Below are 22,169 nucleotides of genomic sequence, written 5' to 3' on the forward strand. Positions count from 1 at the left end.
ATGATCCTTTTTTTCGCGGAATTAGACTCTGTAAATACAACTTATGAAAAGCGCCATGCAATAAGGTGTTTGAAACGAGGCAAGGCAGGTGGGAGTGATGACCTCATCAATGAATATTTCATTGAAACATGTGACATCATATTCGGGCTACTACGCGATATTTTCAACGTTATATTATCGACTGGACATTTTCCAATGTATGGATGGAAGGAATCATAATATCAGTGATAAAAAGGAAATGCTAGTATTTTCAATTATTATAGAGTAATCACACTAGTTGTTAGTAGCTCTATGTCAAACCTATTCACATCAAAAGTAACTAAGAGAATGTCAGACTGGAGTGATAAGCATAACATATTATCAGATTCGCAATTCGAATTTACGCAAGGATAATCAACCACTGGTGCGATATTTGCCTACGCAATATTGTTAATCACATGTTGAATAATGGAAACGCCTCAACAATACCTTGATATATATGCAAAAAATGTTTTGATGGTGTAAACCGGAACGCAATGTGGTTCAAAATATCAGAACTGGGAACTAACAGTAAATTGATCAGGGTTATAAGGTCAATGTATGAGCAAGTTAATGTAAAGTTCGTCTTGGAACAGAATTCTCGGTCTTCACGGAAATATCTGCAGGCAAAAAATGTGTCTAACGTTACTGTGGTCTATGTTCATTGAAGAATTTAGAGTTGTACATTGGTTCAAGGGCATAAAGTTGCTTAAAATTTGATGATTTGACTCTGTTGTAGTTTTTTACGCAGACGATTTGATATTATTTTCGGACACTGCAGAAGGATTAAACAAAGATTAGATGACTTGCTCAAATACAGTAGAAAATGTTGATTAAGCGTTAAAATTGAAAACCCTACAATAATGGTTTTTAGAAAGCGTGGACCATTGCTTGAACATAAAAAATGGTCTTACAATGACACAAATGTCCTTTTTTTGTAAATCATTTTAACTATTTAAGTGTGGTGTTTGACTCAAATGGCAATTTTTATTACAGTACATTTGTTCCTCAATTTTATGTTTATCTTTTGATGTTTGGGGATTGACAACAAACATAGGCATTGAAAGGGTACATCTAAATTTTTAGAAAGAATTAGAAATATAAACTTATCGCCCAATAGTGTAGCTATATATGGAGAATTATAATGATTGATATCCATTGTATGTAAACAGATGTGTTAAATTTTTCTTGTATTTGGTTTATACCAAAAATACTCATATGTACAATAAGAAATAAACTGTATATGAACTGTTATTAGTTGATGTAAGAATAAGATTAGCTCGTAATTCAAAAGTAAAGAAGTTATTATACGAACATGGTTTTGAATACGTGTTTGAAACACCGTTTACAGTAAATGTGACCCACTTTATTTATCTGTTCAGACAAAGACTGACTGATACATTCACAGGAGAAATGGAATGGCGATTTAGAGAACAATCAAGTATTACATTTACATAAACATTTAAAGTTCAAATTTGAATATGCAGAGTAGTTGAAATTTTGTATAGAAAAAAATATAGAAATGTTATTACCAAATTATGATGTCTGCATATTGCCTTAGGATTGAAAACGGATGATAAAGTCAGAATAGAAATGAAAGAGGTGAAATAACATACAATATATGCCAATCTAGAGACATTGAGGATCAATTCCATACGATATGTGTTTGTCCCCGCTACCCGACTTATAAGAAAACATTAATAGATATTATTATGAAAGACCTTCTATAATTAAACTTACCCAGCTGTTTCAACAACAAAATGCTTGATTTTGTTTGTTTCCTTAATTGTGCTTTAAAAGATTGGCACGTTAGTGCCATACCACAAAAAGCGACATATGGTCCCCAAATAAAGAATGCGTGTGCTCTAAACGAGAAGACAATGTTCGGAACTCAATAAAATGGAATTTTAAAGGGGATCTGAGGTTATGAGGCAAAATGACATTTAAGTAGAACTCCGCGAATCGGTTGTGTCGCTTAATGAACAGTATAGCTGTAACTTAGGCATTAAAAGTTTTCTTCTTAAATATAGGTTATTTATAAACACCACTTTTAATTGACTGTTACAATTTACATCAGGACCGATGTAGCTTGCATAGCTTTTATTGTGTAGGGAAATTGGTCCGGACAAAAACAAAGCGGAAAAAATAAAGTACAATAATTAACAAAAGGCAATAACTATGTTATCATGAAGTACAGGGATCTATCATCCTAAAAAAGTATGAAGTTTCAAGTCCATAGTTTTTATAGTTGAAGGGATTGGCTGGGACAAAAATAAAGTGTTGTAATCAACAAAGGGAAATTACTTTAAATTATGGAGAATAGAGTATTGGTGTTTGTGCATTGATCTTTTTTTCAATAAGACCTATCAACCAATGAAGTTTCATGACCATAGCTTATATAATTTAGGAAAATTGGCCCGGACAAGAATGAAATAACAAAATTAAAAAGGGCTATATTTCAACAAATAAGAAGTGCAGAGTACCAGTTTTTATGCAGTGCACTTTTTCTGGATGAGATTTATCATCGTATGAAGTTTCAAGTCCATAACTTTTATAGTAAAGGAGAAATGGCTTTGACTAAAATAAAGTATGAAAAAGGGCAATAAGCGTAAAAAAGAAGAGTAACGATTCTTGTGCACTGCACTTTGTTTCATTGAAAGAAGCATGAACTTTAAATTTGGAGTAAATCCGACTGATAGTGACTGAGTTATGCTTTATGCTCTATACACGCCTTAGGGGACGCCGACAAAGTCGCCGACGCCGTCGACAAAAGTAACCCCTATATTTCGCCTTTTCAAGGCGAAACATAAAGCATGCCACATATTCTAAGGATGACTCAATCGGACCGAGTGTGTAATTTTTGTGTGATTTTGATGCTTTCAAGTGATCACTTTTTTTCCAGATTTTACCTAAATGACGATCAGAACGATAAGAATTAAAAATGTTTCAGGCTCATCTGCTGTGCATTACACTGTCCAAGAATGAACAGTGTATTATTGTAATGAGGGGTATACATATAGGTTTATTTCGATGTAGTTTAACAGATGATACCATACAGTGTGATGTAACCACTATCATGTGTTATACTAATTACATCATGACATAAATTACAAATATTCCTGCTAATGTTCGGGTAAAATGTAATGAAATGTTTTTCAATGAGATAAAATAACATAGCATAGATTTAAGAATTGAGTTTAAGCTAAAATAATATTAAACTTTTAATTTCAGTTTCACGTTATTTTTAGGATTTGTACATGATTTTTTTCTTACTTTCAGTATTTCATGGATTCATTAACAATGTCTTTAAGAGGAGAGAACACATATGAGTTTTCCTGGTTATTAAAATTACTTAAATAACCATTTATTTCTATTTTTGTGAATGACATCTGTCTAAAATTATTGTGGATTATTCAAGAAGAACGTGACTGTCATTCTCGATTTGTAATTAACATATTGACCATGATTGTAAAACATGCAAAAATGTAAGCAATTAAATCGATAATGTGCATAATTATGTCGCTGGTAGAGTGATATATATAATTGTATCTCTACATGAGTTTAACACGTGTAATTGTAGAGAAGTCTGACATGCCATACATACTGATGTAACAGGTTGGTCCAACCTTTCCAAAATCTGTACACGAGCTGTCACACCTCCCTGAAACGAGTTCATATATTTCAAATTGATTTTTAACGACATTCACACTCTTGTCTATTTAGAAAAGGGAAAAAGAAAGAAAAAATAAAATTTAAATTGACTTGGCGTTTTCGTCTGCTTTTCTTTCTGTCAAAGATATATTACAAATTCCATTTATGAATAACAGAACTGATGACTGGATAGAACCATTAATGCACTTTTATAAAATAAACAAAGTTTACAAACTCTAGCGAGGCATTGGTCTTTAAGTTACTAATGTACCACCATGTGTTTAAACTAACCATATATATAGCCAATTTATTACAAACTATGTGCATGAATGACTATGACTTTTGACATTCAAGTATGAACTTGACGTTTTGGCCTCTGAGTTACGTTTAGTTAATAACAGATAATCCTTATGACCAGCATTTTTTTGCATAAATATTTCAAAATCCATCCATGAGGGTAAAAGATATGCACAAAAGACGACAACATATTCGAAATCATCATGTTTCACAAACAAGCGTGACCATGACCTTTGACTGACCTTTATGCCGACACATCACCATAGTGTCTTACACAATTACATCCATTAAGGAAAAACCAGAATAGTTGACCGGAGAAAAATATCAATGTTTTTTTTTATGAAATAATTCATGTCATAAATTTGTGCTATGAATTTGGAATGCAAGTGACCTTGACTTTTGAGATAGGAACCTGATTCGTGTGCGCGACACATTGTCATTATGCCCAACAAATGTATGCTTTATATTTTCTAATTCATCTAGGAATGACAAGACTATCTGGTCAGTTCACTTGTATACAAATTCATATAGTGATTTTTCATCTGAAAGAATAACCGAGACCTTTGAGCAAGTGACCTTACTCTAATGCGCCACATCGAACACATTTATCTATAATAGTTTTTAAATCCATCAAGAACTGAAAGAATTGTTGAATGACACAACATTTGTTCCGTGTATTTTTTTTTTTTTTAATTATTTAAGCGTGAAATTTACCTTCAAGCTAGTGTACTTTTTATGCACGACATAAATGTCGAAGAACACATTTACCCAAAAAAGTTTAAATTTATTAAGAATAGAACAGAGATCCAATTGTTCGACGCAACACATTAACATCATGTCAAACGCGTTTATGCATACTATTTTATATGAATTTTTTGACATTTTATAAATTCATTCATCAGTGACACAATTGTTCACTTGAACTTGGACTTGAAAGCTTTTATGACTTTTTATCAACAGGTTTGGCCTTGACCGTTAGGGTAGGGGCTCAGTTTTAACAAAACAATCCTCTGAAGTGTTAGAATGACCATTCAGCTTAAGACCTAGATCTAACCCATGACAAATTGCCCAAGTGTGCAACACATTTATATAAAATTATTTTAAAATCCATCCTAAAATGAAGTTTTAGTCAGGACAAAGTTTTGACGGCAGGACGGTAGTTCTAACGAGGCTACTGTATTGTTCTCGCTATTGTTCTTTTTATCCACATAAAGCTAAATAGCCACATGAAAGCCTTATAGAATGAATTACATTAAAGAGAAAGTACAGTTACATATTGTCCCTTTAGCCACATAAATATCCATATATAAGCTCTGACGAACGGACGGACGGACATTTAAAAACTAACTGCCTCCCAGTTTTAGTGTGGAGTATAATAATAAATATTTATTTAAAAAGGCATCAATTTGCGTTAATTGATAAACAATTGTCTACTCTGACATTAAACTTAAATAAAATCTCAGTTCCAGCGAAGTGCTGAATGTTAATGAAGAGTTATGACAAACATAAAAGGCGAACACTTATGTAATAGAGAAACAATTTTTTACTTTCAACATACATTTTTATTTCTAAATTCCACTACATGCTAAAGACTTAAATGAAATAAATTAATTCAAAATAATTTGAAACTGCCTTGTAGCGTTTATATGATCAAAGTAAGCATAATTTCAGTTTTTAATATTAACTTTGAATTTAATTGTTTGAAAATCCGTAAAGTTATTTCCTAAAAGGAAGTGGTGTCAGTTGATAAATTTAAGGAAAACTTACAATCAAGTTTTCCCGACTTAAGTCATAAAACGTTTAATAGTTTTCCTTATTAGTCTAAGTACATGTTGTTTTCATATAAAATTATGCATTTGCCAAATTTTATCCCTAAACTTATCCTTTTGACAACTCAACCGCTAGCAAAGTTACTGACCTACTGAGACATTCAGAGAGCAAACGTGAGGGATGTTGCACGTATTTATATCCCTCATATACAGACTCAATCAAACTGAGTCTGCAATTCTCTTGTAATTGTGTTGTGATTAATACTTCCGAGGGATCACTTTGTTTCCGGATTCTTTTCTACTTCTACAAACATATACTTTTATTGAAATAATTGATGAATGATCACCAAACTTGTCTGTTTCATTCTTATCATTTTGCTCATATAGATTTTATTCGTTCCTCGAAAACGTGTCTGTATTTGAACTGATTGATCAAAGCAAGTTCATAAAAAACTTCATTGCATAAAATAAAACATGTGTCAGTTGAGTCAAGGTCAGGGGTGCTAACTATTGGTCTGTACACATTTGCTTAAACAGCCTTAAACAACCTTTATCGTTTGACTGATGTATCCCATATTTGAAAGGATGATAACTTGCGTCCTTTGGATTGAGTTACGGATTAGTTGGATCAAGGTCACAACTGCTAATAATCGATTTCTACTCGTTTGCCCATGCAGCCTTTATAAGTTGACAGATATATTTTCATTAAAATTTTGTAGGTTAATAACTGAAATGATTTTTTTCTTTTGATTAACTTAAGGTCAGTGGGTCAAAGTCAAGGGTGCAAATAATAGATTTTAAGAGATTTTGCTTATACATGTACAGCATTTTTTTTTAAATTGAAAGGATGATAACCTGCGTGTTTGTTTTTTTTTTTTTCATTTGCATTCAGTTGTGGTTCAGTTAGGTCAAAAATACGAGTGCTTTAAATATATATTTTCCCTTTACCTATATAACCTCTATATACAGGTGTTTTTGTTCGTATTTGATTGGAAGATATCTTGCACATATATCTTAAAGATGTATTGTATTCTTTCTTTTGGATTGAGTTAGGAGTAAGTGGGTCAAAGTAAATGGTGCCAAAAACGATTTTTACACATTGGGCTAACTAGTCTTTATTATAGACTAATGTTTTACATACTTGGACAGAAGTTAAATGATACGAGTCAAAAGGTCAATGTCACTTGTGTTTACAATATATATTGTTTTACCTTTTCCTCCAGTCTGTTTATTGATTATTTACCGATCTCTAATATTTACATACTTGAGGAAGCCTTATAAGTTTGGATTGAGTTTGTGGTCACTGGGTATAAGGTCATGTCTTGAATTAATATATTTCCAACGTCATCAAAAGTCATAGCAATGACATGCAAACTTATTTTTTTCACAATTACAGAATGCCACGACTCTGTGAAGCTAAATCATACTGTGTTACAATTTTTTTGCAATTTTTCTGTCCATAACTTGGTGAATGCGTAATCGGTTTTGTTTTGTTTGTTTAATTTGTTTTTTGTTATTTTGGAAAAACATGTTTCTGACAAGAATATGAGCCGGGGTCCTATGTGCTGAGTAAACATGCTCATTTTGTTAAGGAAATATATATGCGAATATGTAACTTACAGTAAAAAACATACATACAAAATCTGTGCAAATTCGTAAAGAAAGGCCTACATCTAAAATCAAGAATTCTTTACATATTGAAGGTCAATAGCCAAACAATCAGTGCTTCATTTTGAGACTTCAGGTTCTTCTTCGTGCCTTATTATAGGCCGCAGATACGGTGGTTATTATGGAACTTACAATGTGATACGTGAATGCCATTCTAAGAAAAGCGTATGGGTCCCAGAAAACATATGTACACAAGAAACGGAAAAACAGTGTGCAGAAAAAAATAAAATGAAATTTTAAAAGAGGGCTAGTGGTTATGAAACCTGTACATTACAGCTTAGCTGTCAAGAGACAAATTCGGAAAGCAGGCAACGTGTCCTGGTTGATTGAGCAGTTTAGTAAGGTTAATGGACACCACCCAAAATGGAAAAGTAAAATAAATAACTGAAAGTACCACAAGCACAAACTTATATCCTGTTGAACGGTTTTTAAGGATCGGATATGTAAAGTCAAACACATTGGGCAAATGAGGTTTATCTCATCTCAAAAGACTAAAAGGTGATGTTGAAAAAATATATACCCTTAACAAATTTTACAGCTGTATGACACTTCTCAAATCGCGAATATGAAACACACGGCAAAAGAATCAATCACATTATCAGAAAATTAAAGTCAATATAGATAACATATAATCCCATTTTTTAGTGACAAAATAAAAAGAGTATTTATTGACATATACAATTTCATGTATCTAAATTAATTCTTACCACAGTTCAGAATCAAACTTGCTACTAGGATTAAAATTCCAAACATTCGCATAATTAACACCATTTTATCCTTTCATTTCTACACACGTTATGACAAAAATGAAGTCTTCACGAAGCAATCTGGAGACCTGTTATTTTTAAAACATAATATCACAGTTCAAGTACTAGAGCAGTCATTGGTGGATAAAACCAGGAACAATAAATATTATACTTCTCGTTGCAATTACAGAACGATGTTTTAATGTTTATATCCTACTTTGGAAATATATATCAACTTTAATTGTAAACGGTAATTACACGTTTCAAGTTTAGATGCGCAATAATAGAAATACAAATAATTCTAACGTCTCACAAAGCTTTTTTTACTACAACGCACACATATTTATTCCTCCGTTCATTAATGCATCCTTATTTGAAAAGCAAATAGCAAAAAGAATGTACAAGTACTTTTACTCTGATCAGACATTAATGACATCTGATGAGTTTAGATGCTTTGTCTTTTTTCTGTACGTAATTGCGTTGTACCAGTGTGCTCATCCTGTTTAAAAAAAAAAACTTAATGAAGCAAGTGACAATTTGAATCAGTAATATTTTTCAAACCTGACTGATAGGGCATTTCAGTTTTTTATCACGATATATATGTTAGCAACGACTTAAATATATTTTCATTTGCAATATAGTTTTGGCCATTTGATCATTACTTCAAATTATTTTTCATAGATGTAATAACGTCTGACATAAATTTATATATGGGAAACTATTGCTTGAGTTAATTTTATTAAGAAAAACGTTCCACGTGTGATCACTTGAATCACTTAAATGTTTTAAGTAGATGCCTCTCTCCAGTGCACACTTTATGAAACAACTGACAATAATCGACAATGGTGTCAGAACAATTAAATTGATCAATAAAGAAGTTTTAGGGTATCAAATAATGTGTAAGTCCAGCCATTTACACCTTGTCTTTTACTTCTAGCAAGAAATGAAATTTATCTTTAGGATTGAATGGTTTCAATCGACATCATTTTTTGCACGGTAATTATTGTATACGATAGAGGAAAGTGATAATAGTTGTAGTTTAAGTAGCAATTACTATATTTAAGATCTAGTGGATGTAGGATAATAACATATACTTTAAAACCCACTTAAATACAGCTGGAGCATGATCTTCTAACTTGATGATTTAAACTTCCTTTTATTAAAGTGTCCTATAACAAGGTAAATTACTGAAACACTTTACGAAGTATTTTTTGTCAATTTGATAACTTTAATTGTGAAATAATTTCCATTTTTAACAGTTTATTTTCAGATTAACAAAGTAATTTAATACCTATCATTTCGAAACTAAAACCACAATAATCTTTTTTTCATAAATTGCTTATTTCGGTTGAAATATTACTTTAAAACTCTTTGTTTGTTTGGTTGTATAGTCATGTCTGGACTGTTAATGAATATCCACATATTTCATCATTTGAACATCGATATTTGAGACACTTGAGCATTGCTCCGCATGAAACATATTCATTGTACAAATTTATAAGATACCGGTTAGGAAATAAAAGAAACCAAATAATAGAAAGGAAAAGAAATAAATCTATATAAAATCGCAACAAACAATACACGAAGGAAACATCAACAACAACTATATATTAAATATACAATGACATCAACTAATGTATTTCTAGGAAGTTACATGTATTTTATTGTTAACAAAATACCTGTTTACGTTAAAACGAGACTAGTTTTATACGTCAAAACATAACTTACCAATGAATAACAAAGCCAAATCTTCTTCCTCCTCCATCTCCTTAATAATTTTCCTTATACATGACGGTATAAACAGACAAGGGAATGAAGCATTGATGTTTCCTATGTTTAACTTCAAAGAGTTATCGGAAATGCATTATGTTAAAGGTACATCGGTGAAAATAATTGTTAATGTTATTAAAAATGCCCTGAATTTGAAGTTTAACATTTGTCAAACATAAAATAAGTACTTACTTTAAACTTACTTTGTCTTCGTTAACATTTTCATAAATTCTATAATTTTTGATTGGTAATATTTTGGACTGTTACATCATCTGTCACAAAAGACACAAACAATTTCCCTGAATTTATTGCCGTTTTTATAGCTTCAAAGGATTCCCCCCCCCTCCCAAATTTAAAAGAACAAATAGGGTTGTGTTGATGAATATGAAAAGTTTACAATTATTATTTTTTATTATCATTCAAGTATTATTAGGTAGGGTTCGATTTGAATAAAGTTGCATTGAACAGTTATGGAAGTTTTAAGTAATAAAAAATATATCTTAATGCATAGCGTTTTATCGCCACATCAGCGTTGTTTGTGTCGTATGGAGGCATGTAATTCAGTTAGAGATGTTATATTCTCAGATCATTGAAGATCGTTCCACAAAATATTATTGTTGTGTTTGTGGTCTTTTAGTATATACAGTTCGGCATTTCTAGTTGGGCGTTTCCAATATTCCTGCTTGAATAATGTTGAATCACAATTAGGATATACTTGCTTTTTAAAGTTGCCATTTGATGTGTTTTCTTTGATATGCAGGCTTCATAACTTCTGTTCGTTTTCAAAATTCCAATTTGTTAGGTTCCGCCAATTGTTTTCTCGTTTCGGCCACACACATTCTTTTATTTGGGTATCATACGCCTCTTTTCATGGAATAGCATGAAAGTATCATAACGATGGACCCATGATAGTCGCCGTATGAACACATCTGCGAATGTTTCTAAATTCTTTCATATTTAAATGCCGAGTTCTGTTTTAGCCGGTGCTACAGGACGTAGACGGTAGTTTGCACTTGAAAGTATCTTTCATAAACAGGCTCAAACAAAACGGACCTGTAACATATTCAATGTTGCCGTTTTTGATTTTCTTTAGGGATTTCAATATTGATCTGCTTACGTTCTTCAAAGTTACGTATCACTTTATGAAAAAATTTGTTAGCACGTTAAAATTTGCATAAGAACTTCGGTATAAACGTTGAATTTGTTTTCCTTTTAAGGTAAGATCCCCCTAATTGGCACTATAAGGAACTGTTAAATGTACAACATATGTTACCAATATGCTTAAAGGACACCTGTATGCAAAATCTAAACAAAGTTTACAGTATTGGTTACGAGTTATGGACTTTCATGAACTAAATGAACTAAACGAAACTCTAAACAGTCTATCATATCATCCGTATGAAAATTGTTTTCCCATTTATCACAGTTATGAAACAAATGGTAACATTAAGCTAACAATCCACAAAAGCAAAATGTTTGTTTCTAGTCAAAATTTATAAAGTATGCAAGACAATGTTACCCTATCCAACACTTGTTTGACCGTTTTCCTGCTACTTAGAGAGCCTTATTAAAAAATCCATAAAAGTTATCGAATTGAGTAGCTGATTTCAAAGTTTCCCTTATTTTTCTTAAAAGTATATTGGATGATCTTGTAAAATAATAAATACTTTTGCCATATAGTTTTGATTTGATAAGACTTTAAAAATATCTGGTATCATATTGTTCATTCGATTTAGCATTCTTTAGTAAATAAATAGCCATATTACTTACGTAATAAAATTAAACACCCTTTCCTTCCCAAAAGGAAATAATGTTAAAAGAAAATGTTAATGTTAAAAGAAAAAATGGCAAACAAAAAAGTTGACATTTGTGGGGTTTGAACCCGCGCCCCTCAGTTTCAATGCAGTGGTCATTAATTCTAGCCTCTTTGAATACTCTTCAATGCGGAGGTAATGCATTAGGGGGATCTGAATAATATTTGAACAATCAAATTAACAACCATACTGTTATAAAGCTGAACAGAACATAAGAATAAGAATGATAAAATTTTAAGCCGACGACATAATATCTTTTTACACAATGTATAAAATCCAGATTTAATATTGTCTCTGTATTATTTTGCATTTTGATTAAACGTAAGCTTAAAATGTTCTCATTCATCCCATTTGTATTCTCAATCACCTTTAGTTCAAAATGAAGTCTTCTGATATGTTGTTAAGGTTTCTTTAAATTATTTTCGAAACTCAAAGAAAGCTGTCTTTGACGTTATTTAGCTTAATATCTTTACATTGTTTTCGAAACTGATAGAATTCTGTCATAAAGGGTATGACGTTATTTAGCTTGATGACGTATTACAGAAGAATGAAAATATATGGTTTTGTAAACGGAATTTTAAATATTAAGATTGTTTTGTTAAAGAAATTTCAAAGTGCTACTTTCTTCTTATATTGAAAATATATTACAAATAAAGCCCTTGAACATATTTCAATTGTTCATGGTTTGTCACTTAGACAATCACTACGGAAATATATCAATTTAATAGGTGCACGTTATAAAATGTTTCAGTATATGACATGCAGTCGTGTTAAAGGTGTAGTTCAATAAGATAGTCAACGTCTGATTCAAAACTTGTACAATAAATTTATTTATATCATTTGTGTCACCACATGACTGCTCATGACACTTCTATATAAACTTCAAGGATTTTTTATATAAATGTTGGTCATATTTGTGGGGGTTTAAAATGCATAGATTCTCGCAAAAGTAACCGGCAAACTCGGATATGGGAGGAGAGGCATTCAAACATACTTAGGACAACAGTGCTACTGCTACATGTATCAACACTAAATAAGTGTTGTAAACACATATATGTCACCAGTGGAAAGTATCAACAATTTTTTTTTAAATTTTAAGCTTCTTATAAAAGATGGAACGTCATATTGTATACGCGTTCTTTGGAATTTGTGCCAATGTGATACTGCTTACGCATGTGCAGACATTACTGCTACATTTTTGTTGTCTGAGACACTCCTGTGTATGTAACTGTCATACTACTATATATCTTACTGTAAATACTGCTACGTATGCGACTCGATATACGAACGGAATGCGACAGACAAATCTTTTGCAGATATTGCTTATAATGCCATTATATTTGATCTTGACAAACTTGCTACAAAATAATGGCTGATATTGAACGTATTGTGACTTAATCTAAGCATTATTCGTAATTAATTTCGTTCTATTATATAGAAGATACACTGCTATCTGCATGACTGATAAAATGCTTACTTACGTAACTCCAAATGCTGATATATCGTTTTCTTACTTCTTTATATGTGATTATACACTGCTTTGTAACTAGCAAAAATTGCTTTGGATATCCTTTTGTATTTTTTTCGATAATTAAAAAGCTGCTTTCCTTTGTGACCCGGCCCAAAATTTACATATGTGACTGGCAACCCGGGAAAAAATAAAAAAATCATTTTTAAAAAGGGCCCCTTTTTCCCGTTAAAAATTTCATTTATTACGGGTTTCTTACATCTAAAATATGGTTAAAGTCAACATGTTTTTGTTTTTTTGTTAATTTAGATGTAAATAGAAACAAAAGTAATCATACAACAAGGAATGACTTACTACGACAGTCCAAGACTGCATTCATCTTGGAAAATATACCGTAACATAGACCAAGTTGCTGCAGTTATTTAAACATTTTATCATACAATTGGATACAAAAGTAGGCAAGTTAATCGTTTCAATCATTTATGTCCTACTTCCTTCGTATATTCATTCATTTTTCATTAATTAATTAATTCATTCAACCCATTCAATAACATGGTGCAGTGTAACATGGTGCAATGTAAACAAGGTAACATACATACTCGTTAAAATATCATCATAATCATGTTGCAGTTAAAAGAGAAAAGCAGTAAAAGTATATACATGTATCAATTAAATATCATAAGGGGTTTGTGAAGATAACAAAAATCATATTTATATATGAATACTGTTTTAAAATGGTGGCATGACCTAATGGTAAACTGGTTTTTACTTGTGTTCTAAGGATGGATTGCTGATACAAATTGTATTGGATTAAACATAAAAAAATGTCTAAAGGGGTATAACTCAAAGTAAAGATTGATTCCTAATGCATGTCATGTAAGATTATTACAATCAACATAACATGTACATTTCTTAAAAGTATATCTTATTTATAGAAATGCGATAAAATAAATATCTAGTAAAATGGAAAAGTATGACTTTTCAAAGGAAATGTGGTATAAATAACAACTAGATTTATATAATTACTCTGAAAGGCAATAATAAACATAAGAAATGAAAGCATTAAAAATGAAATATGCCTTTCTAAGAAATGAAGTTTAACATGAGTCTTGAAAAATCCGGAAAAGGTGCGATCTCTCCCCCCGAAAAAATGATTACTGCAAAGAGACATACAAAGTGCCTTTTGGATACGTCATAGTAAACTATAATCAGATTTTTTTTTCAAAAGATTTTAAGAAAATCTGGCAGCGGCTTCAATGTGTTGAACGACTAGATGAACTAACATCTTAAGCCGGGTGTGAGAGGTGTTACATAATAATATGATGCTATCCTTATATGAATATTAATAACATGGCACAAACTCATTTGAGATCACGAACTACATAAATATATATTCATGTAGAAAACAAGATTTCCATGTTACATACACTTCAAAATAGAAAATACAAAAATGTCAACACAGCAAAAGTTGTCACACGATACATTTTCAGAATTTCAAGCCTAAAACATAGCCCTCCCTTGTTGATCTTGTTTTTCATATTCAATGCAAAGGACATAGTAGATTAAACAACACAGTTCAATTGATAGATTAATTATTATAAGAGGTTTAAACAGTAAATTGGAATATAATTTTGAAAGACACGATATATATATAGATAGATAAATACATAACTTCTGCTTACTTTCCTGCTGTGTCAATTTTTCCCGATATATATACATGTATCTAAACTACTTGTACCAAACAAGCACTTAAACATATTATAAAATGTAATTGTTTTCCTTAAATGAAAAGTTTTAGCCTATCTGTTGGTAAAGTTTCCATAAAACATATCTCGATAAATGACTTTTTGCGAAAGTTCGTGAAACTCCTCTTTATTTTGCTGCGCCCTGTTTTTCTATTTTGTGTGTATGTGTGTTCCCTACCCGGCTTCTCAGCCTAATATATATATATGATTTTTCTGTCGCTACCTTGTAAGTATGATACTCTACATTATGATCTACATTATGATGATTTTATTTAAATTTACCCAAAATAAATGACTTCATATTTGATTCTTTAGCTGTGAAAAAACACTCCGTAAAGTACATGCATGTTTACGTCATAAATCACGCAAATCCCTAAATATTTTATAAAATGTGTTAATTTTCCTTAGATGCAACCTGTCCCCTACCATACAGTAAAATTTACTTTCAAATATCTCAATAAATATGTTGTGTGAGATAAATAAAGTTCATGATATTTCAATCAGGTATGTATGTGTGTTCGCTACCCCGGTTTCCCGATGTAAGTTATCAATGATTGTTATATTGCCTACCTTGCATGTATAATTACCTACATTCTGATCTATTTTATCCATATATGTCTTAATAAATATCAGTATATTTGATTCTTTAGTTGTCGTGAAAATCGCTCTTTTTGTCTGTTTCGGTATTTTTTGAAAAGTACATGTATTTATACGTCATAAACAAATGAAATCCTTAGATATTTGATTTTATAAAATGTATGATTGTTTCTTTAATACGAAATTGTCCCCTACCAGTCAGTAAAATGTTCATACAAATATCTTAATGAATGAGTTTCTCAGAGATAAATGAAGTTTATGAAAAACTCATCTTTAAATTGTCGTGCGCGATATTTCGAACAGGAATGTATACGTGTGTTCCCGCCCCGGTTTCCCAACATAAGCTATGATTTCTTGTATTGTCTATCTTGTATGTATAATTTCTTATATTATGATCCATTTTAACCGAGTAAATCTTAAAAAAACAACTTCATACTTAATTCTTTAGTTGTTGGGAAATTCTTCTTTTTTGCCAGTTTTGGCCATTTTCTCCTATACGTCTGGAACCAGTCTGACCTATAGACATATTAAATCAAAGGGCTGCAAGCTCTTTGGTATTTTTGATCTTTGCAATCTAAATCGTACTGTATATCTGTATGTATTTTCCTGTATAAGTTTATTTTGATGTACTATAATTCATCTTGCAGGGCACCATAGTTTGATACATACGAATTTTGCATAACTAAAGTTGCATCAAAAAATCATTTATGTTCATTTTTATGACAGCCACACTTTATCATTGCATATCGTGGCTACTTCCTTAACAAAGACACTTAAAAATATAGTTGCCTCGACTGGGCTTTGAATCCCAGACCTCTCGCACACTACACGACTAAACGAGCGTGTTACCCCTGTACTACGGAGAAGTTACACGAGTAAAGCCTGAATAAAATCAAGTAATTTTAAATTTAGAATTTCCATTGCATTTTGGGTTTGTAATCATTTTTAATTTCGTGGTAAACCTGTTGTTGAAATTGATGTAAATATAATTTAGCGAAAATCTTCTCGCCAAAACAGTCCGACAAGTAGAATCTATATATGCCATTACTCGACAGTCAGATTGTTTGTGTAGTATTCGGTAATCGACATCACTAAAAATAGCATTTTCATTGATTAAAATCATATTCATCCGCGTAATTTGTGATTGTGCATTTATTGACAATTTTATAAGCCAACGCTACTTTTAAACTTTGAATTTCAATGCGTTGACATTTGCTGGATACTTGTCACAAAATAGAAATATTCTTTTCTTTTAAATCGCTAGTTTTAAGCTGTTTTGAGAACAACTTGTTGTTAGGTGTGTCGTTTTCCGCTGTGTCAGAGATTGAATGTCAACTTTGAATTTCCTGATCTTCGATCAGAAAATATAAAAATTACTTTGTTTTCCTTAAATTCAACGTTGTCCCCTGTCATTCAGTGATCCAATTCTTGAGTTTATTTTATAAAAAAAAACGTTCAACGTGTGATCACTTGAATCACCTAAGCGGTTATAAAGTACCTGCCTCTCTCAAATGCACGCTTTGGGTAACAACGGACGACAATGGACGGTAATGTCAGAACTTTTGATTTTGATCAATAAAGGAAAAGGTAACGGTATCAAATAATGTGTAAGTCCGGCCATTAACACCTTATCATTTACTGCTAGGAGATACGAAATTTATCTTCAGGATTGCATAGTTAAAATCTACCAGAGTTTTTTTTAAATATATACGAGTCGTATAAGGAAATTATTGTATACGATAGTGGAAAGTGATACTAGTAATAGCTGTAGGTTAAAAAGCAATTACTATTTGCAAGATATAGAGGATGTATGATAATAACTTGTACTTAAAACTCACTTAAATGCAGCTGGAGTAAGATCATCTAACTTGATGATTTGAACTTCCTTTAATTAAAGAATCCTATACCAAGGTAAATTACTCAAACACTTTACGAAGTATTTTTGTCAATTTGATAACTTTAATTGTGAAATAATTTTCGAAAGGAATGTCATCCATTTTTAACAGTTTATTCTCAAATTAACGAGGTAATTTAATACCTATCATTTCGAAACTAAAACCACAGTAATCTTGTTTTCACCTATTGCTTATTTCGGTTGAAATATTACTTTTAAAACTCTTTGTTTGTTTGGTTGTTTCTAAGCCGATGTTAGCAAAATATTTAGTCCTATCTCGACCGTAAATAAATATCCACATATTTCATCATTTGAACATCTATATTTGAGACACTTGGGCATTGCTCCGCATAAAATATATTCATTGTACAAATTTATAAGATACCGGTAACGAAATAAAAGAAACCAAATAATAGAAAGGAAAAGAAATAAATCTATATATAATTGCAATAAACAATACAACGAAGAAACGGCAACAACAACTTATTAACATACAATGGCATCTTCTTATGTATTTCTAGGAAGCAACGTGTATTTTATTGGAAAACATATGTTAATGAAATACTTGTTTACGTTAACACGAAACAAGTTGTATACGTCAAAACATAAGTTACAAATGTAAAACAAAGCAATATCTTCCTCCTCCTCCTCCTCCTCGATATTTTTCCTTATTGCAGACAAGGGAATGCAGCATTGATGTAACCTATGTTTGACTTCAAAGAGTTGTCGGAATTGCATTATGTTTAAGGTACATCGGTGAAAATAATTGTCAATGTTATAAAATATGCCCTGAATTTGAAGTTAAACATTTGTCAAACATAAAATAAGTACTTTCTTTAAACTTACTTTGTCTTCGTTAACATTTCCCTAATATTTGTTTTTGATGGGTTAAATTTTGAACTATTACATATTCTCAAAAGAAACTTTTTTTTCCGAATTGAAAAGAACCAAAAGGTTTGCCTTGGTGAATGTGAGAAGTTTATGGTTAATTTTATTGTAACACCTATCCTATCTGCATAAATAATTAATTGTGGTAGCATGGAGCAGACAGGAACGATGCCATTGACAGAGTTCAAGAACTGGGTAGAATTCCGTATGCTGCAATCAAACTCAAAACATATTAACGTTTCAACCACTTTTATTTGGTTCATATATAAAACATTCTCAACGATTTCATAAATATATATATTAACAAAATAACGACGAATTCTGGAAAGCCTGGAGGGTAATCGATGATGCCGTTCCCCGATAATAAGGACTAAAATGGTCAAATCTGTTCGTAATAGGCTATTAGTCTACAAAATCTTCACAAGGAATATGTACATAGACTGATTTTCCAAGTATATCAAAGTCTGGTTTCAGCAATATGAATGGATCTACGTCAACTGACTGCTGGTCACGGAGTTGAGTGAAGAACGCTAAAACTTCCGTATTTATAGGGGCGTTTCCTCAAGAAAACTCACGAATCCTCAGTTCCGTGAGGAAATCAGGAGGAGACGCCACGGATTTTACCGAATAAAATATATGCAATATTATTTTATTTACAACCATTGGGAACAATTCTACCCACAAAACTTGCCAAATAACAGGACGTAAAACAAATAAAAATTTCGTTCTAAAAATAAACTGTTTGTTTACATGTCAAATGAGGGCAATTGGAGAGTCTTATAGCGCATGCGTGACCTACTTCCGCTGAAACTTGCAATGTACAATGCCGGACCACGGACAGCAAATTTATAGATTTACGTGTTAATTACACAGAATATAAATAAATCATTTATGCAAACAAGTCATAAAGATAATTCTCTTATAATTTACAACGATAGATAATATTGACATTTCGTATTTTTACTGTTCTAAGGTGAAAAAACTCTGATGACCTCAAAATCGTATTGAGAAATTTTCGATACAAACACTCACAATTTAATTAAGTCAGACAATTATGATTTAGTTACACATAACAATGCGGGTGTAAACAGTATTTTTCCCGGTAATATTTCTATATAAGTTGTGTAAACATGACATTACAGCATTATGAATCAGCGCTGTAATTATCAACAACAAAAAAATACATATTAAATAAAACAAACCTGGTAATGCAAGGCATTACATCATTATTATCAATATAGCATTATGTAGGTTCGCTTTGAATGAAGTTGCATGGAACATTTATTGAAGGTTTTCAAAAAGCTTTCTTAATGCGCAGCTGAGTTACGGCATGTCAATATTGTTCTGTTACGCTCATATTAATGTAGTTATCAAAGTTACATACATCACTTACTTAAAGTATTTGTTAGTATTTAAAACTTCAGTGTTACCGTGGGATTTGTGTTTCTTTTGAAAGCATAATTTCTGAAAAATATTTGACCAATCAGATTAACAACAATACTATTAAAAGGTACACAGAACTTAAGAATTATAGGATTTAAGTTAAATTACACACTGTCTAAAATGCAGCTCTAATATTTTTTTCTCTATTATTTAAATTTTAATCAAACGTGCGCTTAAATGTTCTCAATTGTTAAAATATCACTTTTGGTTATAGATTGCATTTCATGTGTTCTGTGACAAAATGAAGTACTCCGTTACTGATCGATATGTGCTTTTATATTTCTTTATATTATTTTCAAAACAAATAGAGAGATGTGTAATGTTTAAGACGTCATTTAGCTTAATGTTGTTTACAGTTTCTTAAATGAAGTATCCTGTTACTGATATGTTCTTTATATATTTCTTTTTATTATTTTCAAAACAAATAGAGGGCTGTGTAATGTTTAAGACGTCATTTAAATTATTGCTCTTTAAAACTTATTTTACATAAATTCCGAAACTAATAGAAAGCTGTCAAATGTTTATGACGTTATTTAGCTTGACGACATATTACAGAAGAATGACAATATCTAAAGTCTTGATGACAATATCTAAAGTCTTGAAGTAATTTTGCAAACGAAATTGTAAATAATAAGATTGTTTTGCTAAAAAGAATTTTACCTTCAAGATGCTACTTTCTTCTAATATTGAAAATATATTACTAATAAAGCCCTTGAACCTACTTCAATTATTTATGATTTGTTACGTCGACAATGGCTACAGAAACGTAACACTTACAAAGTGTAGGTTATAACATATATGAGCATTTGAATTTAACCCATTACGTCATATACACGCCTTTTAACGCCTTTTTCACCCCCCCCCCCTTTTTGTTGTCTCAAATGGTGAAAAAGTGCCTTATTTAGGCCCCCAACACTTGTTTTTGTTTGAGAAATGTTGTTAAAAAAAGTGACCTCTTTTTCGGCGCGGCCCCCCAACCAAAAGATACATCAGGGGGTTGACAGAAGGGGGATGTGCCCCCTTCTGTTTGTGGGGTTTGAAGGGGGGGCGGAGTGCCCCTCATCGCCAAGAAAATTTTGGACTTGTGAGAGGCTATAAATGACCCCAGATTGATCATAAGGTAATGTGTAACCAACGCTGAAAAGCATTTGACTCTATCTCAATCCATTGAGAAGTTGCAGCACTTTGAAATCAATTTTGATGGAAAAAATCAATGCAAAATAGTGATTTTTGGCAATTTTGAGATGTCCCCTCGTTGCCATGGTAACAGAAAATTTAAGCCTGAGCATGTTGTTGCAAGGGCAATGGTCCAGTTAACATTTGTGCCAAGTTTGATTAGTGTTGAAGCAGTTTTTATAGTATTATAGCAAATTGAACTTGTAACGGGAGACTTTTCAATGAAAAAAGCCATTTTTCACAAAATGCTCATGAAGTAATGGGTTAAATATGATTCAATCATTATGATAGTCAATTTTTCATCATAATTTGTACCATGCATTTACTTTAATCATTTGTGTCACCATATGACTGTTCATGACACTTGTATATGTCTTTTTTTCAATGATCTTATATATCCATGTTTGTCATAACACTGCGGTTAATATGCATAGATTCTCGCAAAAGTAAAGGACAACTCGGATATGAGAAGAGCTGAATCAACATGTTTAAGACAACAGTGTTAAACGTGTTATAACATATACTCGTATATCAACAATGACAGTGTTTTTATTTAATCTAAGCTTCTTATAAAAGATGGAAGGTCATATGTATAACTGCTACACGTGTGCAAGCATACTGCTACCATTTGTGTCTGAGACACTGCTACATATGTTGCTGTCATAACTGTCATACTGCTATGCGACTGATATACGAACAAATGCGGCTGAAAATTTTTTGCAGATATGGCTAAAAATGCACATATTTGTCTGACAAACTTCTACATATATGGCTGATATTGCAAGTGTATGACTTACCGTATCAGTAGAAGATACATAACATGCATACTGCTTCTGCTACTTACGTAACTCTAATACTGCTACATGTATATATTTTTCTAGCTACTTTATATGTGAATATACACTGCTTTGTAACTAACAAAAATGCTTCGGATATGCTTTGTATGTGGTTGATAAGCTGGTACATTTGTGACCGACAAACTGCTACATATGTAACTGATAAGCTGCGTATTCGACGGATATACTGCTGCGTATTCGGCTGATAAGATATAATAATAGGACAAATCACAATATCATTTAATAAGTCACGTTTTTAAATAACATTTATAACGTTACTTACATCTAAAGTATGGTTAATGTCAACATGTATTTTGTTAATGAGAAACAAAATCAATCATTTAACAAGGAATGGCTGACTACGACAGACTAAGAGTGCATTAATCTCG

At 31.6% G+C, this 22,169-nt stretch overlaps 1 protein-coding gene across 1 annotated transcript in view; it reads right to left on the bottom strand.

Moving 5' to 3' along the window:
- LOC132713103 (receptor-type tyrosine-protein phosphatase mu-like) overlaps window positions 1–8,253 on the bottom strand; it is a 138,191-nt gene extending 129,938 nt beyond the window's left edge. The window contains exons 1-2 of the mRNA XM_060695572.1: window positions 8,111–8,253; window positions 3,623–3,679 (exon numbers count right to left, since the gene is read on the bottom strand). Coding sequence (XP_060551555.1) covers window positions 3,623–3,679; window positions 8,111–8,174 — 121 coding nt within the window. The 5' untranslated portion in view covers window positions 8,175–8,253. The remainder of the gene's footprint in view (window positions 1–3,622; window positions 3,680–8,110) is intronic.
- Between the last annotated feature and the right edge of the window lie 13,916 nt (window positions 8,254–22,169).

This window comes from Ruditapes philippinarum, unplaced genomic scaffold (assembly GCF_026571515.1).
Source record: "Ruditapes philippinarum isolate M1 unplaced genomic scaffold, ASM2657151v2 ctg3047_1_1_1_1, whole genome shotgun sequence".
Lineage (NCBI taxonomy): Eukaryota > Metazoa > Mollusca > Bivalvia > Venerida > Veneridae > Ruditapes > Ruditapes philippinarum.